Here is a 26955-nt window from a genome sequence, read left to right as displayed (position 1 = left end):
AGTGTTTAAGTTTCCTCATCACAACATATTCATGCACAAATGCCATTTTTTTCAGGATGTCTTAAGTGTTTCATTGATGATTCCCTCTGCGCGGTGATCGGGGACTGCTTTGTGATCTCATCCTTCCTGCTTGTGTCTCTATGAAGGCTGCTCTCTCCACTCAGCAGCATTTTCTCACCTTCAATCCTCTGCCACTCTGTTCTGTGCGTGGGTGTCTGGCGATGTGCTTGCGTGTGCGTGGACGTGCGCCCCCCCCCCCCCCCCTTCAGCAGGCACTCCTCTCCCCCCCGGCACCCCCACCATTCCTCTGAGCCAGCTGCAGCAGCACTCCCTGACCCTCCAGGGGCAGCACGGTCAAACTCTGACCGCCGCCCCTCAGCCTCAGCAGGGCCAACAGGCTGTCTTCCACTTCCCTGCCGCTGTCTCCCTCACAGGTGACCTGCTCTGGCCTGCCACCAATCCCGCCACCACAACTACTAACCAACTGCTCTACTGCTGCACCGACTCACTGACTGGCTCGCAATCAGCCGCCTAAATTCACATGACTCGAACTAACGCGCGGCTACGGCTAATCTCCCGTCGTTGTCTTGTTGCTCAGTCGAGTTGACTCCCTGTGTGTCTCCAGGGGCGGGTGTCCCTCAGCAGCTTCAGGCCATTCAGGTTCACCCCAACACGCAGCCCATCTCCAACAGTGAGAGCAGCCCCGAGATGTCCCACACCTCTACAAACTCCACAGGTACATCCATTAAATGCGTTTTTACCTACCCACTTTGGGGGGGGGGGGGTATTGCAGGACTCTTGATCATTTAAATGCTTTGGTAGGCCAGATTTAAAGAAAGTGAGTGGGATGTATGTTGTCCACAGGCTGAGGTTGTCAGTCAGTGAAGAACGATGAGGTATTAACTTAAACAGGAAATCAAGCCAAACATATTTTTTTCAAGAATATGTTCTATGCAAGCCCACTAGTTGAAACAAGGCATTGTGATAAATATTGCGTTTGGGGAATATGAGTTAATCTGCCCATTTTCAGCCATCTGCGGGGGCGGCCATTTTGTCACTTCTGTCGACTGAAAATGACATCACAACTGCTTAGGTCTCAGGTGACAACCAATCACGGCTGACCTGTTTTCGGAAGGTGAGCCCCGATTGGTCGTTACCTGAGCCCTGAGCAGTTGTGATGTCATTTTCAGTCGACAGAAGTGATAAAATGCCCCCACCCCACCCTCCACCCTCCCTGAAATGGCTAAAAAGGAGGGGGATTTTGCTGCTTAACTCATATTCCACAAATGCAATTTTAATCAGAATGCTGTGTTTCAACTAGTAGGCCTGCTGGGAACATATTTTTGAAAAAAAATGTCTGGGTTGATTTCCCCTTTTAAAGGAGACATTTAAACATTTAAAACACCCACAAATGAAGGATTACACTTTTGCTTGCTGAGTCAGCGCTTCAGTCCATGCATTTGGCGCACCATGTAACAGACAAATCTGTCAAACACAAGTTGACTGAGCAACCAAGTACTGAATATGCCTCTCATTAGAGCTAATGCTGTTCGCTAACGCTAATCAGCGCATGCGACAAAGTGTAAAGCAGCGCTACGTACCTTTGAGCTTGGACATGAAAGTGTTTCAGACAGTGTAGTCTGGCTGTGGATTGAAAGTAGCGGGGGAGCACTGAGACAGTCAGCGTGGGGGCGGTTATTATGCAAATGATGTGAGTTAGCTGCAAATGTCACAATTTGCAAAAGTTAGAAGCGCAATACACATTTCCAGAAAAGATTAACTTGGTTGTTTAATTTCACACTTGATGAGTGGGAAGGCACTCTGGAGATGCAACTGCAAATTGTTTGCATACAAGCGTTTTCAAAAACCAATTGTCCCTTAAATGAATGTGATGATATTGTCATGGTATTTATTTTGTAGCAACAATCTTCAGTCTTGAGCTGAAAAAGATCATGTGTGCAAGTCGTGATTTCATTCTTAATGTCTTCTGTATATGTGTTGTTGGTTGTTTTTTTTTTTTTTCTTCAGCTCAAGATTCAAATGAGAAATTTGGACCTCCCCCACACCCAAACGTACAAATCTGTAACACGTTTACCATCAAATTGACATAAACATAGACTTGAATAGATAAATAGAAAAGTAAAACCATGTCGAAGTCAGTTATTTCCAAGGCGGCAAGACCTCAAGGGAGCTGCAACTTCTTTTAGATTATGCAGGTTTAAACCTGCCAAGATCATTTGAGAAGCCGCAATATGTTCCCTTGAGGGGTTTACGACACTGTCTCCCGTCTTCTTTCTCACACGTTGAAGACCTTGTTCTGAGTAAACTTAACTTAAACCTCGCTTGGGTTCACAAAATGCAGGAAGTCCTCCATTGTTGTCCTTGTTTACTGTCTCGTTCATGATGCACTGATTTCATGTCACCGTTTACGTCGTGTAACTGATTCAGTTAAGCCACAATACTACGGCAAGTTTAAATGCATCGTATCGCTGGCAAAAAGTTGCTTTTTGTTTGGCCTGTATATTGACGAAGGAATTTTGTGGCGGTTCACCGGGTTAGTGGTTAAGCATTTCTGCCTCACGGTTCGCAGTTCCTAGGTCACATTTCAGCTTTTGCATGTTCTCCTCGTGCCTGCGTGCGCTTGTCAGAGTACGCCGGCTTCCTCCTACGTTACAAAAGCATGCACGACTCCATATCAGAGGTGGCCCGCTCCGTTCTTTAATCCATTAGGAGTCCTCAAATATTTGTCGCATTTTGCTATCTAGTTTTCCTCAAATTGGTTCATTCAAATATTTTTGTGAGTTGTTTTTCCTCATTAAATAATAGATTTTGTGTAAATAATGACATTTATTTTCCCCAATTGTTCTTTTTTTTTTTTTTTTTTTTTTACATGATTTTAAAAGCAATTATCTAGAAAACTACTAAGTCTAAATTTCATTGAGCTATTTATTCGTAAGTGTTCAATTTGTGCACCCCCTGTGACACGGCACACGTCAATTCAAGCTCTTGCATATCTCCGGTAACATTACCCGGTGTGGAAGTCATTCTCTCCCTTAGTACATCAATGCTAGCTTGAAGAGGGGCCACATAGACCAGTTCAAATAAAGCAAGAAATATAAAATCTTGATCTGCTTATATACATTCTGGAAAAAAAAAAAAAAGATTTATCAAAATGATTGGCAAATGATGTCAAATTTTGGGGACACACTATACAGTAATCCATTTTACACTGACAATTTGTATTCATTTGATAAAGTCCAGTAATTGGTTGATTATAATGACATTTAAAACAATAACAATAGAAGTCATAAATTTTGTATATTTTCCCACACATTTTTTTCGTCAATCTGTTTTAAAGATCAGACGTTGCCCTTGAGCCGCCCCTCCCATCCCCTTTGCTCTAAATTGTCCGCTGGTGCGAGTGTGAATTCTTGTTTGTCAAAATGTGCCCTTTGATTGGCTGGCGACCAGTCCAGGATGTGCCCAAAGTCGGCTGAGATAGACTCCATCCCCCCGGAGATCCTAATGAGGACAAGCGCTCCAGAAAAAGGATGGCTGGACTTGTTGTATTTGAAAATAAAGCGCCACCTTCTGGCGGCTACCTGCGCAAGCACGCACGCACGCACGCACGCACGCACGTTGTCATGGCTAAGAGTGAGCGCGTCTGTGTCAGCTACAGTGAGTCTCCCGGCAACCATCGTCACCTCAACAGTGCCGTCGTCTGTGGCCGGTCACATGATGTACCCCAGCCCCCACACGGTGATGTACGCCTCCACGCCCGCGCTGGCCGACGGGGGGCTCGCCGTGCTCAACGCCTTCTCCCAGGGCACGTCGGCCATGCAGGTGTCCCACACGCAAGCCCACGACGCAGGTAACACACACACACACACACACGTGCGTCTGTGTACCGATGGAAAGCCCTCATTTGATGCGAGCGCGACAACTGAAGGGTCTTTCCCCTCCCCCGGCAGCGTCTGTCCCGCAGGTGTTCCTCACGGCCCCTCCAGGCACGGTGCAGATCCCCGTCTCGGCGGTGCAGCTTCACCCAGTACGGCAAGATCTGCATTTCACAAGTGAAACTCTGCTCTTCCCTCTGCAACCCGCATGTCACGTGAACCTCGCCACCCACCCGCTCACTGAGCACCCGCGCGTCACCTGCCGCCGCGTCGCGCCGATGCCACGCAGTCCAACGCCACCCAGACTAAACGCACGTTTAAGCGCATGGAGATCACAACCGACTTTATTTGCCGCCATGCCTTGTTGTTATTGCTAGTAAATGTGTTTCACATTCGGAATGGATAGAACATGTCAACAAGCGTATTCGATGCACCTGCACAATCTAACCGATAATCAGCATTCTGGAGCCGTAAAAAGGTGATAGTTATTAATCCAACACTGTTTTCTTAACGTGGATGTTGTTTGCAGCGGTGTATGGCTGCACTGCACCTTTACTGAGAGCTGTTTCTAATATTTCATTCATATTGACCAAATATTCAAAGTATTACTTTACATTCGTCTTACCCGAAGGCAGGTGAGGAGTAAAGTGTGACCTGGAGGTCACATACGGCCCTTGTGTACCTTAATCCGGTCAGCTGTGCGGTTATCAAGAGTCCTAGCAATAGTTAGCAATAATTTAGCAGTTTTTCTCCCAAAATTGGCTAGTTAAAATGTATTTTTTTATTCATTAAATGTTTTTTATTAAATAAAAAATACTCAAAATAATTGACTTTTAATAATTGAAAAGTTTTTTTTCTATGAAATAATTAACCAATTATCAACTCATAAATATTAGAAATAAGTTATTTTATTTTAAAAAAAATACACATTTTAACTTTTTTTTTTTACCTCATCTGTCCATGATAAATCAAATGTGGCCTTAGAGCACAAACATTTTCCCACCCTTGCCGTAAGCGCTTCTTATTCACTGATATTAGCACATAACGCCATATAAAATCAACAGAATATTTGAAAGACGGAGGTGATGTTGAACAGTTTCACAAAGCGTGAGAATCAGCTGTCAGTACGATGATGCCCAGCTCAGATTGAACGTCACGGGGACCTAAAAAAAAAAAAAAAAAAGTGTCCGGTTCCGATTGTCTCAGTTTAACCCCGCCGCTGTTTTTGCGTTCCAGATGGTGATTGGGCCCCAGTCGAGCGGCAGCAGCACTAACCTGACCGAGCTGCAGGTGGTCAACTTGGACGCGGCGCAAAACTCCAAAAGTGACTGATGGAGGCCAGCCACAGCGTCTTTTCACTTTATTTATTGATGCCTTCCTACATCACACTTCTCAATGTGACCTTACATACAAACACACAATCAAGGGCCTGTGTGTGAGTTGACCCTTTTCCCGTATGTTTTGGTATATATAAATATAAATATATATATATATATATTCGCAAATGCATAGGAAGTATATCACTACACGTGTCATCAGAATTCTATTTTCTATGTCGTTAGATGGTATATTTGTGTGCGTGTGCCTTTTTGTTTGTTTTTGAAGATACAATTACATGAACACTCAGTTGGGTGTCACAAAGTGTCACGCCAGCCAAAGACGTTTGTCTGAATGTACACACGCACGTCTGTGTGTAAATGGAGAATTATGACTTTTGCTAATCTGTATATAGTTTTTAAAGGAAAAAAAAGAAGAAAAAAAACCTTTTATTTTTAGCCTGGTTTAGTTTTGTGTAACGGCATGTAGTTGTTTTTTTTTTTTTTATGTTGTGGTTTTGTATGTACTTGACAATGACACAAAGAAGTGAATCTGTACATGTATACTGTATGGGAAATATTTGAATATGCTTTTCATGCTGTTATACTACATGGCTGCTTCCCAAAGGAGCAAGCAGCTTTCTCGTGTGGGGGTGGGGACATCGTTGTGATGTGGAGTGCAGACTGTTAGTTGACATTCACTTACATTGCACAGAATCGCGATTTAATTGGACAAATGTGGACAATGCATATAGTAAAGACTATCGCACAATATTCAGTGGAACCTTCAACGTTGAACACAATCCATAAGGCAAGTTGTTGTGATGGGATGGACGGATCATGTTAATGCAATTTGAACGGTGGCCATCATAAAACCTTTTTGTGTACAGGCGGTGTCTTTGGTAACAAACTAAAATAAAGCAAAACTACTCACCATTTGAGGATGCAAAGGAATGGCAAGATAAACGTTTGTCGACATATTTTACTGGTCATTTCTGCTATTTTTTTCTAGGGTCTGCTTGCAAAAAATAATGTAATATACAAGGTAATTTTATTGCTCATATGGTATTGAGCTCTCAGATTGTTTGCATTTCTCCAATAAAAACATTTTCATTGTTTATACTTTAGCTGCTCACTGGGCATGACGTCATGCAGAATTTCAGAAAAGCTCACGTCTTTTTTCCAGAAACTTTTAGTTGAACTCCGAATTGTGAGAAGCTTAACTTTGGAGGTTCCACTGCTAATTAGGGGTAGTTATTTAATATACTGTCGATTATTTAAATGCAGATGCGCGTTGCTGCAAAGTGTGCTGCCTTATTTGCTGGATGTTCAAAAACACGACAGCAACACAGCTTTGATGTTGCAATTATTTGTTTCATTCTCAGTAAAACTGCAATGGTCATTTTCAGTGCCATAATTTTACCACCAATGAGTTTTTAAAGACACTGGGTGACACATTTTTACTAATTACTTTAATCAGAGATGCAAGTAAGCTCTTCGATAAATTTTTTTTTCGCTGATTCCAAATCTGTCCTAATTTTTTTTCTAGCGCATCAGGTTTTCAAACAAATATATATATATATAATTTAGTAATTTTTATGAATTAAGGTTCAGCAACAAATGTTGGGTTTTTTTTCCCTGAAACGTCATGGCTATGCGGTAAGCATCTGTCAATTCAACATCATATGACATCAATTGAATGATTTTGATGTCATATTGATGGTGAATTGACATCAGATGCCCACTGGGATGGTAAAGTCACTATTGCGCAAGCATTTCTAGTTCAAACTTGAAAAGAAAAAATATCTCAAAAAGATTTTTTTTTCTGAATCAAAACTACTTTTACGGACACAAAGGCACATGATCAAAATTTGCTGTTGACCAGTGACATTTTAAAATTTTATTTCTCATCAGAAATGAAAAATGATTACATCAGTTGAAGACCATGTTGTGTTTTTTTAAAGCACCTATAGTGCCTCTCTTCCTGTTTTTTTTTTTTTTTTTTTGCAAGCCACCTTAAAAAGCTTTGCTGAGTTTGGACACATTTCTACATGCATGACATTAAAGGTAGTTTACTACCACACAAAAAAAGAGAACCTTTTTTTTTTCCCCCTGTGAAGTGATGTTCTGACACAGGTTAACTCACCAGTACCCAGTACTGCTGAACAAAAATAAGACTCTCCATATGAATACAGGAGTGCATTTTGTTTTATTGTAGATATTTTGTAATAAAAAGATCAAACATGAATGACCCCAGTTGGAATACATCTTTTATTGAGAGTTGAACAAGAGCACGTTGTCCTGACAGCACTAAAGTCCAGACTGCTGATAAGGGAGGAAATAAAGTCGGTGAGAACACATTAGGCTTGCTTTTTCAAATCCTCAGTGAAGCACCAGGAGGGAAGATCATGCACCATGTCTCACGTCTGCATTGCACAAATCAAAGTAGCAAGGAAAAAAGATAACAAGGCTTCCACTTGTTTCATGTTGGAAAAGAAGCGACAAGAATATGGATGCGATTGCAAACAGTGACCGGTCGGCTTCAAAGAAAAGCAAACATGATCAGTCACGGTCACGGCAAAGCAATCTGATGTAACTAAGAAGTAGAAGTAAGGCATCATGTGTCACTGCGAACTCAGCCAATCAGCCTTTTGCTCTCTTCCAACAAAGAAAATAACGCCACCGCATGCTTTGACACAAGGTAGTATCTTTCTATATTGCTATTGTACACGTACAATATACAACTGAACACTCAAAGTTGGTAAGATGCCCGATTATAAAATTTTTATGATCGAGCCATTTAAGTGAAAAAAAAAAAAAAAGGCCTTTGATACACTGTATTTTTCGATTTTGGTTTATGAAAGGAAAAAATAAACATCTAATATGTATATTTACATAATACATAAGCAAGTGTGAAGAAATACAAATGTGCAAAAGTGACCCTGTGCGAGCACTTCCATCAACAGCTCAAGACCGGAGGAGAGCAAGACAGTCTCTCTCATTCCCACACAAGCGCTGAACACTAACCGAAAAACTAATCAAACACCAAAGACGTGTGGAGGACAATCTTGGGGTCTCTCATCAAGTACTCCAAAAAGTGGAAAGAAGTTGATTGAAAGCAACCAACACCTGGCCAAAGAATATGTAACAGTACACGTTTGGGTCATCCAAGACACAACACTACTTTTAAAATACACGTTTGTATAAGAAGGCATAGCAATTTAAGAGAGGAGCTCAGTGGCTCAGGGAGGAAAAAATGTATATACAGAATGGAACCGTGAGAGGCCTTGTATCTTTGTACAAATGTAAGTGAAAACGTAACAAGTGCATGTGCAAAAGTCCACCGGCTCCTAAACACACCATGTTGGATGGTGACATCTTTGGATGATGCCGGTGAAGCTTCATTTTGGATGAAAAAAATATCATCTGCTCGTCGATTGCATTAAAAGCATCCCAATACCACGTTGGTTTAAAAAGAAAGGCGACGTGAGAGCAAATCAATAAATAAGGGGACGCGGCATTTTAAAAAGGTGTGTGTAGCATTGTTAATACTACAGTCCAAGGAGAATGTTAACTGCATGTCTATGAGCGTGGCGAACACAGAAGATAAAAATGTTCCAAAAAGAAAAACGGTGTGCTCCCACACTAAGGCGATGACATCCATGATTGCAAATAAATACACACATCTGTTTGTCCAACACACAATACGTCCATCATGATGATGATGATGATGATGATGATGATGATGATGATTGGCTGGGCAGTGAAAAACACGCAGAGGTCGCCCATCTTCAGTCTGCATCTTGTTCCTCTGCTGCACGGGCAGTGTTGGAGCTCGGAGCCGCGCTTCACACGAGCCGTCAAGCGCGGACGCCCGCGGAAAGAAGGGCGGGCGCTCCGCTACGGCGACGAGGAGGCGGTGGCGTGGTATTTGACGAAGGCGATGGCCGCCAGCTCTTTGCAAAACTCCTCCAGCACGATCACCCCCTCCAGCAGAGTCATGTGGTCGATACTGGAAGGAGAGGCGGGATCAAAACGCGGCCGTGCCCGTTTGGCCAACAGACGGGCGAGCGCTCGTGGGGAGACGCCGTACGTACGTGATGCCCTCAGGCTCCAGACCCAACAACCGCTTCCTCACCAGCAGCAGTTTGGGGGTGAAGTCGGGGATGCGCTGAATCCTCAACATGAGGTCCCCCACCACCTGACAACAAAATGCAAGGTTTGCCCTTATTACATATACATGACATAAGACAGAAACACTCTTCACACCAGTTACACAATAAAGGCAATTTATATCCATTTTGTGAGTGTTTAGCCCCACTGCCAGAGCCATACACACACACACACATTTCACAATTGGGCTGAACTCACCCTGACGACAACGGAGAACAAAGACCTGCATCCGGGGGCCAAGTTAATGTAGGGGTCCAGCAGGTACTCGTGCAGGTGGGGGTGCGGTAACAAAGACAGTTTGGACAGCACCGCCGTCACTTGCAGGTTGACGTCATACGGCTGCAAGAAGCAAGGCAGGGGAGAGCTCAAGACTACTTTTTTTTTTTTTTTTTACACATTACGACACAGGACAAAGATAAAAGTTCTACCTGGAATTCATATCTTTCCTTAAAGTGTTAAGGGACCAAAAATACAGTTATTTTATTCATTGTATATATTTCTTAATTAATCATCGGGAAGCATTCATCGGTTATCAGAATTTTATTCTGCCAAATATCAGGATCAGCACTGGTCCAAAAAAAAAAAAAAAAATCACTATCGGTTGGGCCCCACTTCTAATATTAACATTTTAAGTTCTACGTATTCATTGTCCTGACACTTGTCTGGTGAAGGTAGTTGACTTATTTGCCTCTTATAATGGAACTATAACTAATCTAAAATGGCAGTCGAGGGCAAGGACAAGAAACCCACAGGAAGCTTCATTAGGTACACTTGCAGAAGCGAATGAGATACAACACAATAACCAAATAAATCATTCTGTTTTGATAGGGCCTATAATAATAATATCAATACCACTAAGGTTCCTCGTAACGAAATAAAAAAACGAATGCTTTATGGACTGACCTGATCTAGAATGCGCCCCATCCTGTCAAAGAGGACCTTAAGGAAGTGGCCCTCAAAGAAGGGGAGTTCCAAGTTGCATTTTTCAAAGGGTTTGGGGATTCCTCTCCAATCCCAGCGCTGACAGACGCCGCAATAGTCTCGGAACTAAGCGCATCCATAAATCGGGATTAGAACGTGCTCTCCTGGTGATGATGATGAAGATGAGGAGGAAGGAGCCCCGAGAGCTCACCTGTCTGTGCGCGTCTCGGAGGTACGTGTCGTAGCCGCTTCCTTCCACGTAGTACGACGACTTTGCCTCGTCGGGCACCAAACACAGGAAACTGCAAGCGGCGAGTCCGACAAATTAAAAGGCAAAAAAGGAGCGAGAGCGAGTATCGAGCTTGTCGAGCAGACGGCGGACCTGTTGACGATCTTGTGGACTTCTGTTTTCCCCTCCGACTTGGAGTGGTCCGGACTGTGCGACGGGCTGAGCCAATCGGAAGACGACAGCCGGCTGTCCGGCGAGAGGTCGTCGCCAAACAGCGGATCCTCCTCCAGGTCTCTGCCCACAAAAATACATTTACACTTCTGAGTTGTGCCGCCAGGTTTGGAGTGTGCGAGTATGTTTGAAAGGAGATTGATTGTCGCGCATTACACGGCGTCGTGGGGCTGCCCGTTTTCGATGGGCTCTCGTTCCTCGGGAGGTTTGTTCTCCAGGTAGTTCCTCTCCTCGAGGTTGCGCAGCACTAAACTGTGCAGGATGTGCTGGTTGGGCTTCTGAATGAGCTGCTCAAAAAGCCTCAGAGTCATGATGCTGATCTGCAAATGATCGCCAGGGCGAGAAAAGAGGCTGAGTTGTCGGCGGAGCGCAACGGCAACATGCCAAACGTTTGCTCGCCGGCAAGAAAAGAAAGGCGACAGAAGCTGTCGCAAACGTCTGATATAATTAATCCCCCGTTTGTGCGAGGGCAATGTGCACAGAGGCTTTGTCAGATAATAATCGTGTGCTTTTGCTTGATAACATGAGTCACGGCAACGCCGCTTTGTTTTTTTTTTTGTTTTTTTGCACGCAGGCAGGTGGTGATTTTGGAACAAGAAAAATGAGAAGAATGCGGCCCCGATAACAAGGGAAGCAATCAAAATGAAAAAGCTTTCACGGTAGTTGACAGAACTGTTGACAAAAGGTGACAATGACCTCGTCTGAAAGGTGGTCGCAGTGCTCGATGAGTCTGTGCCTGACGGGATTGTGAGCGGCGGCGGAGGGCGTCTCGGCCTCGCTCCCCTCCCCCAACAGGAAGTGCGCCGTCTCCCGAAGCAGCGCCTCGGACGTCACCTGCCTGATGATCCTGTTGAGCAGCGCCGTCGAGGTGAGGATGCCCAACTCGGACCTAAGACCGAAAACACGGGCAGGCCTTAAGAACCAAATCCTGACGGAGGAATGCAAAGTTATTAAAAAAAAAAAAAAGAAAAAACGTACGTCTGCATAAGCTGCGGCTCCATCACACAAACGAAAAATCGTTCACGCACTGCCTTGGCCATCACAGAGGCCGCCGACTGAAAGCGCAAAATAAAAGTTGTCATTTCAAGCGACAAAGTGACACATCCGCACATAGCAGGCAAAAAGCTGCTCGCGACCTTCTGAGCCTCTTTAATGAGCTGGTCGCAATAATCCAGCCAAGAAAGGAAGGAGATGAGAGGCCTCTTCCCTGCAAACACGGCAGCATCCTCCTTCCCATTATACACATCAAGCCTGAAAAGAAAATCAGGATATTAGACAATTGGGGGGGGGGGGGGGGGGGAATAATAATAATAATAAATAAATGCATAAATGGGGAGGTTTACCCCCAGTTGATGGACTCGACGGTCTCGATGTCCAGCGGGTCCATGGATGGCGGAAGGGCTTGGTAGAGGGTGACCAGTCTGTCGGTCAGAAGCTCACAGAGCTCAGTGTTCTCAGTCAAGCACCTGGCGGCAGCAGGCTCGGGTAAACTGACCAGCAGCATGAGGCCCTCGCAGGCCTTCACCACAATCCTGCCATCCTGAACCGTGGACAGGTGGATCCAAAATCACAAAAGGGTTCAAACGCTTGAATGGAGGGTGACACGGTCAGTTACTCACGGGGCTCTTTGTGAGGTTGAGCAGCGAGGTAACCAGATTATAATTGTTGTTGTTGTTGTTGTTTGGACTTGACATGGCGGCGGCCGCTGGTGCCGCCTCAGCGCCTTCAGCGTCTTCTTGACCCGTGTCTGGAGCCAGCACGGCGTCCTTCGACCCATCCGCCCCACTGGGACTCTTGCTCTCATTTCTCTTCGACTTGTTCTAGAAACAACACCACAAACGGGGACACGTGTATATACTTGCGTCTAAGGCTAGGTTCACACCGCAGGCAAACGTGACCCTGGTCAGATTTTTTTTTTTTTTTGGTTCAAATGTGACTGGTATCAGATTTTTTTTTTTTTTAATGACAGTCTGAACGGCTCAATTCCAATTTTTTCAAATGCGACCTGGGCCACTTTCATATGTAGTCCTAGATCGGATACGTAGGGGATTTTTTGCAATGCGGCCGCAGTCTGAACGGACAGGTCGCATATATCCGACATTGACGTCATCCTCAACACAAAATGCGCTCCGAGCGGGCACAGGTAAAATTCTGGCAGCAGGAGGATCGAATCTGCAAAGTTGTTTTGAGTAACACTATTGACTTTGTATTTGAATTTAATTTAATCCCACTTGAAACGTGAAGCATAAAGTGGACATTTCGGTGATAATAGTAATTCAGCCACGGCTCGATCAGCTCATTTTTTATGCGCGGTTATGACATGACATCATCTTTAGTGACGTCTCCGTGAAATGAGATAGAAACGCCTCGCCTCATAACTTCCTTCAAATACTGCATTTATTTCTACCTGCTACCGAATCGCTTCACTGTAGAAATGCCTGGAGCACATTTACTTGCGTAAACACTACATCGTGAGTGACGTCGTCGCTTCTTCTGCGCATGCGGGTCATTTTGGAGACGCATGTGTTCACAACGCGAGGGAGACCGAGATCTAATATGAACACTTACACACAAAAAAAATTTGATTTTTCAAAAAATCCAAATTAAGCATAAAGACATGCGGTGTGAACCTAGCCTAATAGAGCTTTAATTTTTTGGTCTGTTTGTCATTAGTGACATTTCATTATTTTCCACAGCACAACAAGGTTATAATAGTATTGACTTTTACATTAGAGTTCATTTTTATTTTGTTTTGACTTGTTTTTTTAATTCTGTTATTTTTAATGAGGTTTTACAGCAGGTTTGTTAGGTTTTCTTTTTCTATTTTTTTCTTTTAGTTTAGTTTTGGTATTAGATTTACTTTTTCAAATTTAAATACATGGAGTATTTGTTGAGTACAAGATTTACAATTTTTCTTTTTTTTTTACTAAATATTGTGTAATTAAGAAAACTGCAGCTCTCAAACAAGTGTTTGACTTCCCTTTTTCTGTACGGACGTACAGCAGTACCAAAATAACTACATTTAAAATGAACCCAAAAGCTATATTATATATAGTTGCTTTTAATTTTATAAATCTAAGATGTATTTGCAGGTTGTCTTCCTTTTTTTAAAAGCATTTCCCTATTTCGTTTTATTATTTTATTTGTGTTCGTTTTCATGAACTATAATAACCTTGTGGCACACTGGTTGCAAATCGCAGCTCTAAGAAATGTTCACAATCACGCCTTTACTACTGCATCAGAGTAGATTCATGACAGACTTTGGCGAGTTCCAGTGTTATGTACAAATTCCCTTTAAGGTGGAACCTCACCATAAACGAGGGACTGCCTGGAGACAACAACCTACCTCAAGGAAGAAGTTGACGAGATATGGATCCTGCTTCAGTTTGGCACAAACTATACAAAGGAACTGAATCTCCTCGTTTTCTGTAGGAGCAGCAAGTACGTCCCCGCACAGGCGGATCAGTTTCTAGCAGAAATATGTTAAAAATGTGTTACACAACCTGTCCCGGGGCAATCTGCGACACCGAAAAAGTATCGGAAAGGCTGATCATCACACCTGAACTGGTCTGTGAACATTGATGTGTGGCAGGAGAGGTTGACGGATGTGAGCTAGCAGCTTTGTGTAGAAGGTCAGGACCTGCTGCTTCATTCCTGGAGGACACTAGTAGGAAACCAGCCTTCAACATCCATTCGTTTAACATACCACTTATCCTCAACTTGATGGACTGAAAACACCCCAAGACACTTTGTGCCATCATAATAACAACATCAAATGTTTTAGGAAAACGTCCAACAAGCCATCTAACTGTCAACAATCACAACAGTCGATGAAATTTGGCCATTGTTAAACTCCTTCTGGAAGACACTATTTAAACGCATAAGTGGCTTACATCTGCCTTGCCCAAAGTGTAAAGTGTCTCCAGGATCTTGTGGTGCAGCAGATACTCCATGCAGGGTCCAGTCTCCCCAGACTCCCGCTCGAGTTCCTCCTGACTGAGAATTTCCAGCATCTGTTCCAGGTGGGACGGGATGTTGGTGTCTGTGACTGGCGCTTTGTCATCTGACGGCAGAAACAAACATGCAACACTTTATCATCTTAAGTTGGTTGAGTGACGCTTGCAATAGACTCAGTCAAATCTTGTTAGCATTGGCAAATAGCAAAAACGGGTTTCTTTCTATGTATTTTTTTTTTCAACATAAAGCCAAAGTAATATGTACACAGGAAGCGCAGCGTGCAGCAAGGGAGAGATAGTGTGTCGGTGTGACCCACAGCCACTGCGCTAACTGAGCTCAGGAAGCAGGCCGGCAAAGTTTCCGTTGTATTTTGTAGCAGGTTTGTAAACTGTTATCCTCCCATCTCAAAGTCAAGTGATTACACACTTTACTACATGGGTACTTTCCCCCATGAAGTTTGTTATATAGCAAATATTAGCATACAGTACTTAGAACGCCACTTAAGAAACTGATCCGAGGCTTGCAGATCAAGTAAAAACACAACTCTAATCACATGAGCCCCCACGAAAAGCTCCACAATGGCCATTGCTTCAACAACATCATAAAGAAACAACATTATGTTCAAAGGGTTGAAAAGTAGAGGTGAGGATCATGCTTAGTATTAATTAGATGGGAGTGCATCAAAAGTTGCTAACGTGTAAGGCAAGATTTACTTTCCCACAAGTAGAGATTTTCTTCATAAACCTGTCATTATTTTTATGCAACAGCCAAGTACAGCCAAGTTTCATGCAGTGGCGCAATAATGTTTGACCAACTCAAACCTACAATCCACTCTTCACTGTGAATTATCTCTGATCTATTTATCCACATTGCAGATGTCAGCATGGCACCTACATGCTGAAAATGCAATAATCATGCCAAACATGGAAGACATTGAATCCAAGAGAAGAGTCAGAAGATCCAAAACGTAGACTGCCTTTCCGAACTATTTGTAAAATATTTTCAGGAGGGTAACCACAGCAACATGCTGAAACAACAGCATGGGTTTAAACTCCAAGAATGCCAAGCATTTCGCATTCATTATCAATGGTAAAAGTGCTGCCTTTTCAGCATTACACCCTTATAGAAAGCAAATGTAGATGTTAAAAACCTGCACATGACTGCATTTTCCAATAAATCACAAACTAGTTAGTGAGTCAAAAATGCCATCGCAATAAGAGGTTTTGGCTTGAAACGGAGCTTACCTGACGTTTCAATGTAATAATGTGTAATGGCTTTCCAGTGATAGACAAAGTCCTCCTGCAGTGGTAGTGATGGAGCGAGCTGTAAAAAGAAAACAGAGGGAAGAAATTAGACATGTTGACATTCATCAGCAGACAAGAGCCAAGAGTGTGTATCAGTTTTACAAGACAGTTACGTATCAGCCCGAAAATATTGGTATTCTAGCCTCCAGGCGTGTTATTGTTGTGGTGGTGGTGGTGTTTGTTGTTGTTGATGTTGTTACATTTTTAAAAAAGTAATGTAGACTTTTGTTTAATCGAATTATTTTTTCAGTTACAATTACTTATCAATACCCATGCTTTATATCTTGTGGCATAACTTAATGACTTTTGTTGGAAAACTGGCTTTTGGGAGAGTATCTCTCCTCTACTAACTAAGCAGCCAACAAAAAAAAACACATAAAACAAAACATATCAGACGGTCAAGAAAGTCCTCACTGGACGTTTGCTTAACAGCTGCGCAACTACATTTGCGCAATGGCAAACTTGTGTTTTACTATTGCAACACTTTGAAGATAAAACCCAGTTGCGCTGAGTAGCAGCAACATCAGCTTAGCTCCAGGAAGCTACTAGCCGCTGACGTTAGCTGCTAACTAGCCCCGTGAGGCTGCGTTAAACACAACCAGCTGTCTACCATTAAGACAAGGGCAGTCGACGAATCGCAACATGTCGCGAGTAAATAAGCAATCTTGACATATGCATTATTTGCTGCATTTTCCACTAAAACAGGCAGACGCAAACGCGTGTTAGCTCATGCTAGTTGGTTAGCATTGCTGACGTTATGATACAGACGGTCTCGATCGCCGAATATATGCAAAATATGTTGAAGAAAACAGAAACAAAATTAACGTATGGGTGCTTTTGCTCAAGACTCACCGCTTCCACTGCATGCTGGAGAATCGACGTAAATTTGGAGAACATTTTGTTCTTCGACTGAACTATTTTCTCCCGAGAAGACCTAGAGAATTCCTCTATCTTCTTCCTGTTGTTGCCGCCTCGATCCAGATTGGAGCTTTCGTATAACGACCCTTGAAACAAGAGAATCGGCGTGAGTAATAAAACAATAAAACGTTCTTGGCCGCGAAATTTCGCAGGCCATAAGCTCAGCCGCTGTAAACAACCAGATGTCTGGCAAGAACCGAGCGAGGCGAGCTCACTTTGGACACGGTGGCACTTCAGTTACCCTCACCAGGCAGTCCCGTTTCCCACCAGCAGGTCGCGCTAGACGACAACACACATGGCCAGTTTGATACTGACGACTGGCAACGCATACAAATGCAACAGTCTAAACTAATCGCTTCAAACATTGGGTGAAAGCGTTCATGAATGTGAATGTCATTCTGCCAGTCAAGCATTGCAGGTTTTGGGTACACTACAGGAAAGCGCCGCTGCAATGGAAATAACATTTTGCGTAACTCATATACACTGCACTCATCTTGAAATGCTTGTGGAAATGTTTGCCCAAGTCCACCCGATAGGGACAACGAAAGAAAATAAAAGGCATGTAATAATTTGACATGAAAGACAAACATTAAATCCATCAAAATGCGTGCTAACTACCATTATTATTTACAGTCCGCAAGTCTCCAAATAATGAGGCTGATTTAAATGTTTTACGCTGACCCTACACCAAAAAAGGCAAGTGATCTAACCATGCATTACATTATTTAGTTTAAATACGGTGAAAAACTTAGAAAACAAAAAGGATGCTGCCTATCCCCGGACACGCCCTTCTGCCAGAGTGTGCCATCTCCAACGTTTAGTCCGCTAAATAGCAGCCATCGTTCCCCACGCGTCCCAATAATGTTGAGAATGCCTGACGAAAACTTCAAGTCCAGATGAAAAAAATCGCCGATCAAGCTATGCCCCGGTTTTGACTGTGCTGAGCTCGCCTTCTGTTCGTCGCTGCAGAGAAAGACACTAAGACAGTCTACCTACCCGGCATGTCTGCTAAAGGTGAGTGCATGTCTTATGCCGCAGAAGCCTTCATATCAATTGATGCGGAGGCAAAAGGTCTCTTCATTTTGGGTTCGAGGAGGTTCAAAAACGTTTCTGTTTGGGAAAGAAACCCATTGTCGTTTACCAGAGGGGCAGTAACAAAGGCATCGACAGTATAAGTACAGTAGGTTACATCGTTGCAGCTGGAATAACCACACTGCTGCAGCCTCCAATTTATTAGATGGTGTCTATGCCTAAAAATAGACCAGACATTTGAAATCATCACTTGCAAAATTCACCTCATTTACTCCTTCAGTCTAATGACATAGTCCTTGGATGCTGGATGTGATCTGGCAATCACAGCATATTGTACTTTGTCTTGCCTTAGCAAAAGCTGTGATCAATCAGTCCATATACTGTGCGCACATGCAGCAAAATCTTTCACTTTTCATCCATCATATCAATGGAAAGAATTCAAGGGGGAGTTTCACTAAAGTGTCTTGCTCAGCGGTAGCTCTCGTGTGAATGCTCGCAGCGGGAGGGAGCAACTGTGCTAACCCCTTTTTGAGTGAGTCATGGTCAGGGTTCATAGTTAACTACATACTACACAGTACATACTACTCTTAAGTTGTGGTGCATTGATATTTTTGAGACTCACTGTTCAGCACACATAGGTCACTGATGGTGTAGGTCACTCGACTGACTTCCGGATCTCACTAAGTGATATGAGTGTGAATGGTTGTGTGCCTTATATCCCCTGTGATTGACTGGTGACCAGTCCAGGGTGGAGTCCGCCTTTTGCCTGAGGTCTCCTCACTCCTGTTCTCACTCCCTTCGATTCTGAACAAAAATGGAAGGATGGATAAATCACATTTTCCTAGGTTGTCACGTGACGGAAGCAGCTGCAAACAGTACTGCTGAGTGGTAGTGTAATATGCTTGTTGCTGTTAGATGGGACTGGAATTCTGTCTGGTTGTGCTGTTAGATATAGCTCACAGCTTATCCATCCATAGGTCAGAGGGTGTGGCAGACAAAGGATGCAAGATTACCATGACTTCAAGGTTACTGTGTGACAATTGGATTCATAATGGTATGATCTTGGCTTTTTATGGTAACATTGAAAAAAAAAGACATACAAACATACATACATACATTGTATGTGTATATATATATATATATATATATATATATATATATATATATATATATATATATATATGTATGTGTATATATATATATGTATGTATATATGTATGTGTATATATATATATGTATGTATATGTATATGTATGTATATGTGTATATATATATATATATATATATATGTATGTATATGTATATGTATGTAAATGTGTATATATATATATATACGTATGTATATGTATGTATATGTGTATATATATATATATATATATATATATATATATATATATATATATATATATATATATATATATATATTTATATAATTCATGCTGCTGCTACCCTCTAGAGTTACATCATCAATAAAAACTAGTAGCCATGCAAGCCCAAGCCATGACAATACCTCCACCCTGCTTCACAGATGAGCTTGTGTTAATCTGGCTCATAATCAGATCCTTTCTTTCTCCACACTTTGACCTTTCCATGACTTTGGTAGAGGTCAATCTTAGTATCGTCAGTCCATCAAATTTTGTTCCAAAACTTTAGTGGCTCATCTCTGTACTTGTTTGCAAAATGGCTTTCAGATTCTTTTTGGTGATGAGTGGTTTGCATCTTGTGGTATGGCCTGCATATTCAAAATAGTTTGCTTTTCTCCCAAAGGCAGCAATGCACTTTTCACAGGTGAAACCCAAAGCCAAAAACAAGCACTAGCTAAAGTTTAAGCAATCAATCTTAAGGCAACACCTGAACACCTAGAAACACCCACTGGTTTCATGTTCCAATAATTTTGCTCACTTTAAAAGTGGGTGGGTTCAATCAAAAAGTTCTCTGACAGGACTTATTTGACACATCTTCATGTAAATAGCATGAAATAAAAGCTGCAATGCCTAACATTTGTCTCATATTCATCTTTTGCCATTCTGCTACTTTGGAGGACTTTGTATGTTTGACTGTCAAAAAATTAAAACTTTATTATGTTTGTACTTTACAATTTATGATACATCTATCCTGATCTCATTTGATTGTGCTACCTGCCTGAACCTAGTGTTGTGTCTGGTGTGTACATTTTTACTCTCCGTCAGGCTTTTTCTAAATAGCAATACAGCTTTGATTTCCCACTTTGCGTTGCCTTATGTGTCCTCCGTGCTGCCCGTAGCGATTGATGGAGCTCAGGGTCCACTGCATGACATTCCTGATTAGCCTGCTTAAGCCACTGCAAGCCAGTCATTATTCATGAGCAGCAACCTCGCGCAGACCTGCACAGTGTGCTCTAATTTGCACCTGTGCCGGTCAGCGTGACAATGAATAAGAGAGAACCAACCAGTCCAATGTTTTTAAAGGAGATGATCGAACATTAATGCAAGCTTGCTAAGATTTCTCGCTCTTGGTTATATGTGAAAATCTGTATGTGGGCTCTCTAGCATAGTATTTTATTATAAATACAATAGCACAAGGTTGCCAAGAAGTTGAATTTTTGAGAGTAAGAACCCCTGAGTGATTGGCCTCCGTTCTTGATTATCAGGCATTCTTTCAACTGGTCCGCGCACAAGCCATTACTGTGCTCTCGGTCTTTGCCTCACTTTCTCGCCACCCCCCCTGCTATCAATCCGAGGCCAACGATTGTTACCTTGAAAGTGATTCCTTCCATTAGTGACCCAATCAAAGTACAATACTCCCTTGTGGGTCTGCTGCTCTATCCAAGTCATCATATTTCCACTGTAACAGTCTTTGAACTATACTTTATGAAAATGTATTTATTTTTTCCAGTCCTCATTGAGGGTTTAGAGGTTAAGTTTTTTCCGAAACATTTACAGTTGTACCAACATATATGATCCTTCCAAACTTATTGCAGTGATGTCATTTTAAATCCTTATTTATGTGTTGTACCGTATTATCAGCCAAATTGCTTTCTGCTCAGTATTTAGTCTGGCCGTTCATCTGTGGACGGGTTTATTGTTCATGTTAGTCTATCGGATCAGTTCCATCACGGAATCTTCAACTCAGCAGAATTCTCACATTCCGCTGTGTATAATGTTGACAAATCATATTTGGTTTCATATAATAGCAACAATCCTCTGGGCTGTCAAGTACAGACGTAAAACCATTTTTTATTGTTAGTACACGCATGCCCGACCTCTGCCATGTGTCCAAGGGCATCGATGAAGTAGGTAGACTCGAAAACAGGGCCATTCGATGGAAAGCCATATGAACCAGACTCTACTATACTAGCGGCAATACCTCCAATTTCGCATTGATAACGCGTGGGAAGAAAAAAAAGAGCTTTTGGTCCTTTGAAAAGAGATTAAAACTTTGTTTCACAAAGAATGCAGAGAAACATCTCCATTTAATTTTCGGTTCATTTTTAAGTGATTAACATGTGCGGCTCAGTCGATCTGTAATCTAATTATCCAGCAAGAGATTCCTGGTACCCCCTTTAAGTCCACATTGCTTGGTCAGGGTTACTACATCCCGCACACTTTATCTATTGCACTTAATGTGGCGATCAATGATGGATTAAAAAGGAGGCTTTATCCTGCAGTAACACAATCCGCTGCCTCCTCCATATAGGACCAGACAGTAGAGAGGGCTGCACACATCCCTCTGCATCAGCACTTTTCTCACTTTCTGTGCGAGTACCCTGTACAGTACAGGGCGATCCGCATGAAGGCGCGTGTGCAAGTGTCCTGGTAAAAACAGGAATAATTCATGAGTAGGAGAAGAAGGAGTGAACGCAGGGCTGGGCGGGACGGCGTGTGTGTGCGATTGTCTGTCCGCGTGTAGAGATTGGGGAGAGGAGCCGAGTGATGCAGGAGCAAGGCTACGATGGGCTGTGCAACTACGCCCAAAAAATCACCTCCTGCTTCGGGCTGGACGGTAAGAAGAGCGGGAAAGGATCATGTTTATGCACGGGGGAGAGGGTGGGGGGGTTGGACTGTCTCGTGAGTGTGTCTTTGTGCGTTCAGGCACAGCTGACTTGTTCAGAACATGCGTGTGTTCTTGAGTGAGCATGTGGGAAGATGTGTCGTAGCTACATTTGAGGAGCGGATGACAGTTGGAGGGCAGTGCCTCACTGCAGCACAGTAACGTGTCCTTAGCTGGACTCTTATCATTGTCTTCATGTGTATTGTTGAAAGAATCGTCTACTAGCCCTAGCCTACATGTTGTTTTTTTTCCCTGTGGAATCATTTCCCAAAAGCATGAACGTGTCATTGACAATCTATTTGAAAACAACTACATCAGTCTAATAATTGTAAACTCTGCCAGACAGCAGAGTAGTAGTCACAGAGTTCTTCCTCTTCAACAAACAAAATATTTTTAAAATGTGGGCCTGAGCACTGTAAACAACAATTACCTTTGCTTTGTCATGATATTGTGTTACATATCTTTTGAAAAGACCATTTGTGTGCATGTGTGGGTGTATATTCTGTTAATTTGTGTTTCATGAATATAGATAACTCTCAGGTTGGCAGGGCTCTGCTGGACAAAACCAAGCTGCTCTTTTACTTGTTTAGCTCTTAAAGCACAGTTCATTTTCTCTTATTTCATATTATCATCTCTGATGATTTAAGGTATGGCTTAATGAACCAACCAGAGCTGGGCATTTTACTAAAAAAATAGTTTTTTGGCAGGGAATAACCTTCAGAGTGGATTGAGATTAAGCATACAAATTACGTCTGTTCTGTGCGTAAAGTCAAATGTTGCTTTGGGCAGTATTTTCAACAGATGAAAAGAAAGTGCCACTGATGTTACTTCCTTTTTCCTGCCCATGAGGTAACCATATCTATTCTGAAGGATCATGGCCAAGATTATCTGGCTCCGTGCATGTTTCTGACCTTGTCATCTGTCACGGAGGTCCTGGATTATCATGTTGCACCATTTTCATGCAATGCATCCATTTGGCCTTACTTTGCACTAATTCGCCAGCACTTGTGTATAACTAACTTAACTTGGTCTTGGTCTCTCAAACAGCCTGCTAGTGTGTGTGCTTTTACAGTTTTTTAAGTGTTCCATAAACCCGGATAGAGTTTTAGTTTCTGGCAGATGTTTGTAAATGACCGTGGGTCCTATTAGGGGGCAAGTGTCCAGTGAGCAAACCTGATGTGAAAGTACCTAACCCCACCCCGAAGATAATCATAGGCTCAACGTCAGCCATAAGCAGCTTAAGGCTCCAGTCTGGTTGGGCTGAAGACACTCATAAGCTTCTTTACCAGTGTCTCACTGGGCTCTGAATCTTACCTGATGTTTGACTTCCCCTGCACAAGGTGTGCATCAGCACCCAACGTTTTGCTTTTTCGTCAGATGTGAACAGATGACATTATAACAGGGGGAATTTCCCAGGAGAAGCCTGCTGGATATCGCTGGATTTTATGATGCACTTGCTGTGCATTTGGAGTTCATCCGTCCTTCAGATTTGGACCTCTCCGAGGACCGCGCTTTCCTCATGTCGAAAGGCAGCCGCGTTTTAGAGGGGGACTGAGCCTGACCCCTGGACGCTGGCCGACGCCTACCTGGAGTGCTTCAGTCGCCTTTGTGGCTCAGCGGAGGGCGAGCAAAGCGTCATGCCAACTCTGCCCAATCTCAACAGTCTCGGGAGGCTATGCAGCTCCAGCCGCAGCCACAACGTAGACCGCGTGCGGGTGAAACGCAAGAGCTCCATCAAGCGCATGTCCATCATTGAGGATGGAAATGTGGCCGAGGTCCTGTATCTCATTCCGAAACAGTACATGGAGCAGCTGCCCTACCTCAACCCAAACGACTATTACCTGAGCGAGAGGCTACATGATGTTGCTTCAGGTAGGATAAGGGAGCAAATTAAATGTGTGCGTCTGCCTGACCTGATGTCACGTCTAGAAGTTAGTTATGGGTGCATTCTAGCCACCACAGTCATGATACTGAGTGAAAATCAATAACAGATACCAGACGGTTTCTGTTTCATGTGCAATCACCTTTAACCTTTGTTTATACTAGCTTTCTGTCTGTCTTCTCTGCTTTGAATTCTGCACTCTAAAAACATTCATTCATTCATTATCCATACCGCTTATCCTCACAAGGGTCGCGGGCGTGCTGGAGCCTATCCCAGCTGTCTTTGGGCAGTAGGCGGGGGACACCCTGAATTGGTTGCCAGCCAATCGCAGGGCACACAGAGACAAACATCCGCACTCACAATCACACCTAAGGGCAATTTAGACAGTCCAATCAACTTACCATGCATGTTTTTTGGAATGTGGGAGGAAACCGGAGTACCCGGAGGAAACCCACGCAGGCACGGGGAGAACATGCAAACTCCACACAGGGAGGCCGAAGCCGGGATCGAACCCACGACCTCTGAACTGTGAGGCGGACGTGCTAACCAGTCGACCACCGTGCCGCCCCACTCTAAAAACAGTTGGGTTAAAAAAAAAAAAAAAGATACACAAATTGGGTCAATTTGACACACTTTCTTGCATTGTTTTGTGTAAAACTGCCCATTTTTGGGTCAAATTGACCCAAGTTGTGGATCGGTCCATTTTTGACCCAAAATTGTGTTATTTTTAACCCAACTGTTGCTAGAGTGTGTGTGTGTATGGAGTTGACCAAAAGTGAATGGTTTGGATGTTGCTCACAAATTGCATTTTAATTGGCTGCTCACATCTGACCTGTGTAAATGCACAAAATCTACTGTGCACATGTTGCACAATCCCACATCCCCTACACCCAAAAGTGTTGTTGCAATTGGTGAAAGGACAGTAAGTTAATAGTTATATAATGTGTGTCCATAGCGCAAGGCCAGACCTGCTGCATTTTGCCAAACAGCAGCGCATGACCATGCGACATGGTGGCTTACATCAGGATTACACACGGGCATGAGTACAAATGGAGATTTCCAAACCTTCCGCACACTCTGACTGCATGCCACACAAAGTAGCAAGACCATTATAGACACTAACATAGACATTATGTTATTGTTTCCATCACGTGTTTCACTTTCAACCCGAACCTGATAGAGGCAATATGCTAAAGGCCACAGAGGTTCATGTTGACCTTCCATTTACTTCTAGTGGCAGCAGTAATCAAACAGACAAACATGACCCTTATACTGAAAACCCCCATTAAAGGATGGAAAGTGCTGTCTGTTTTTGCTGCAACAAGCAATAGCAGGACATGTTGAATGGAAACGTGTTGCCGCAATCTTAAATATTAAAACTCAAGGCAAGTATTTCTCATTACCAACAGATTGCATGTTGTTTCTCTCTGCTTGATGAAAAGGGTGGAGTAGTGAAAATGTATCCGCTATCTTTACCTCACTGGCACATTTCCATTGCCTGATGGAAAGAAAACGCCCTTGTTACAAATAGATGTGTGTTGTTGAGTTTCCAGCATGTGGCGCAGGTACAACTGCAGTGCACAATTGCGTTCTGATCAATGATTACTAGCATCAGCCTCTACAGATGCGCAACTAATGCAAGCATCATGCATCTCATTCAGTGTGATTGCTGCCATTTAATGCTTTGATCTCCGATACCTTAGTTGCCTTCTCCTTTGCCTCTGCAAAATATTCAGGAGATGACTTATGAACATTTACTTTTCATTCGGTATTGAAGAGCACACCTGATTGCGATATGTATGAGGATGAATTGTGAACATGAGAAGCAGTTACCGAGAACGACAAAGATTTGGATAATCTCATGGACCATTAAACGGTCTTGCAAGTGAAATGCATGCTCAATCAGATTAAGGTGCTTGATAACATTCCACTTCTTTGCCTTGAAAAACTTTGGTTGCATTTGCAATATATCCAAATCCAGTCATTGTCCATCTGCACTGTGAAGCACCACAAAATGAATTCTGAAGCATTTGACTGAATATGAGCAGATAATGTTGCCCGAAACACTTTGGAATTCATCCTGCAGTTTTTGTCAACAGTCACGTCATCAATAAATCTCCGTTTTTTATTCATTGTCGCCATTTCAGAAAACTGTCTGGAAAGGGTCACACTGGGTTATGGAGTTGGATAGAGTGCTGCTCCCCTTTTGTGTGTAAATGCAAAATTGCATTGTTTTACGCTTGTCTACGGGTCAGACGTTCTTAATTTTATGACAGAGGGCGCGGGCCGGATAAAATTTGACCGCGGGCCTCATTTGGTCCCCAGGCTGGACGTTGGACATGCCTTGGATAGGCTATAGAGTTCCACTGAGTGATCGCAGTGCACAGGACAGGCAAGTGTTCTCCCGTGCATGCTTTAATTGGATTCAGAAGGCCCACTAGATATATTAATTCAAAGCTCATGCTAGAGGTCATGACTGTTCTGACCTCTGACTGAAAATGACCCTTTGTGCCCTCTCCTACAGAGTATCGTCTGTGAAAGCAATGAGATAATTAACGCAAGTCGACATTCAGAACCTTCATAATAATCTCCACTTTGGTACAGTCTTAACTGACACAAATGTAACATTTACAAAAATAGATTTTTAGATTCAGTCTTATTATTTATTTAGTTATTTCTATCACTAGCTTGTTGTTTTGCTATTGGACTCAACCAAATATTTTAGTCATTGCTTTTAGTTATCCTAACTAGTCTTTATGTGCAAGAAATTATATTCTATGCAAACTACTGTATATGCAGTTAGGTTCACAAAAGTCTATTTTTCTCTAAAGGAGCACAATTTCTTAATGTAATAATTAGCACATATAGACAAATTGGGGAAACTTATATATTGATACATATAGCATAGCATAGTATACACTAGGGATCTCACGATATCCAAATGTCACGATACGATAATATCACGATATGACCCTTATGATACGATAATTATTACAATATTGTGGGGAGGTTGGCGATATATAAAAAGCTCACGATACTGTAAAAAAAAAACTCATAATAAATACTA

At 42.7% G+C, this 26955-nt stretch overlaps 3 protein-coding genes across 25 annotated transcripts in view; 2 read left to right on the top strand and 1 right to left on the bottom strand.

Annotated features, from left to right (window-relative positions):
* srfb (serum response factor b) overlaps positions 1 to 7460 on the top strand; it is a 35178-nt gene extending 27718 nt beyond the window's left edge. The window contains exons 4-8 of one of the 7 annotated variants that reach the window (XM_086045289.1): positions 270 to 434; positions 626 to 736; positions 3674 to 3871; positions 3972 to 4073; positions 5133 to 7460. In XM_086045289.1, the coding sequence (XP_085901415.1) occupies positions 270 to 434; positions 626 to 736; positions 3674 to 3871; positions 3972 to 4073; positions 5133 to 5170 (614 nt within the window). In that variant the 3' untranslated portion in view covers positions 5171 to 7460. The remainder of the gene's footprint in view (positions 1 to 269; positions 435 to 625; positions 737 to 3673; positions 3872 to 3971; positions 4074 to 5132) is intronic. The other 6 variants (XM_086045288.1, XM_086045285.1, XM_086045287.1 and 3 more) reach the window with 6 other exon arrangements.
* An 8-nt stretch (positions 7461 to 7468) lies between these two features.
* Positions 7469 to 17317, bottom strand: fhip2a (FHF complex subunit HOOK interacting protein 2). Of its 2 annotated transcripts, XM_086045282.1 has the most exons (18): positions 17161 to 17317; positions 16880 to 17031; positions 15968 to 16046; positions 14660 to 14829; positions 14326 to 14430; positions 14113 to 14235; positions 12386 to 12586; positions 12110 to 12306; positions 11903 to 12017; positions 11745 to 11821; positions 11463 to 11655; positions 10923 to 11086; positions 10689 to 10829; positions 10518 to 10608; positions 10289 to 10432; positions 9584 to 9724; positions 9310 to 9413; positions 7469 to 9224 (listed from the first exon to the last, which is right to left on the bottom strand). In XM_086045282.1, exons 2-18 carry the CDS (start codon positions 16922 to 16924, stop codon positions 9113 to 9115), a joined length of 2202 nt encoding a protein of 733 aa, XP_085901408.1. In that variant the 5' UTR covers positions 16925 to 17031; positions 17161 to 17317; the 3' UTR covers positions 7469 to 9112. The 2 variants fall into 2 exon arrangements, with proteins under 2 accessions (XP_085901408.1, XP_085901407.1); XM_086045281.1 differs by having other exon boundaries at positions 16880 to 17203.
* The window catches only part of LOC147139666 (actin-binding LIM protein 1-like), a 46549-nt gene continuing 36154 nt past the window's right edge, over positions 16561 to 26955 (top strand). For 13 of the 16 annotated variants that reach the window (XR_015088659.1, XR_015088667.1, XR_015088672.1 and 10 more), the window contains exon 1: positions 23315 to 23878. Coding sequence is in view for 1 of the 16 variants with exons in the window: in XM_086045280.1 (XP_085901406.1) it covers positions 23644 to 23878 (235 nt within the window). In the remaining 15 variants the exon portion in view is untranslated. Of the gene's footprint in view, positions 17960 to 21751; positions 21959 to 23314; positions 23879 to 26955 lie in introns of those variants that run through there. The other 3 variants (XR_015088669.1, XR_015088666.1, XR_015088673.1) reach the window with 3 other exon arrangements.

The sequence above is a fragment of the Filicampus tigris genome, chromosome 11 (genome assembly GCF_054856515.1).
Source record: "Filicampus tigris isolate MCC_2025a chromosome 11, RoL_Ftig_1.0, whole genome shotgun sequence".
Lineage (NCBI taxonomy): Eukaryota > Metazoa > Chordata > Actinopteri > Syngnathiformes > Syngnathidae > Filicampus > Filicampus tigris.
The sequence above is the reverse complement of the archived record's forward strand: the minus strand, read 5'-3'. Positions and strand labels throughout refer to the sequence as shown.

What these genes read in the sequence shown, in the direction of transcription:
- fhip2a (XM_086045282.1), bottom strand. Translation starts at nt 16,924, where the DNA reads ATGTTCTCCAAATTTACGTCGATTCTCCAGCATGCAGTGGAAGCG. An exon ending in TTATTACATTGAAACGTCAG is followed by an intron (nt 14,830 to 15,967) that starts GTAAGCTCCGTT and finishes TTCTGCCGTCAG; the next exon opens with ATGACAAAGCGCCAGTCACA. An exon ending in TCATTAAAGAGGCTCAGAAG is followed by an intron (nt 11,822 to 11,902) that starts GTCGCGAGCAGC and finishes TTGCGCTTTCAG; the next exon opens with TCGGCGGCCTCTGTGATGGC.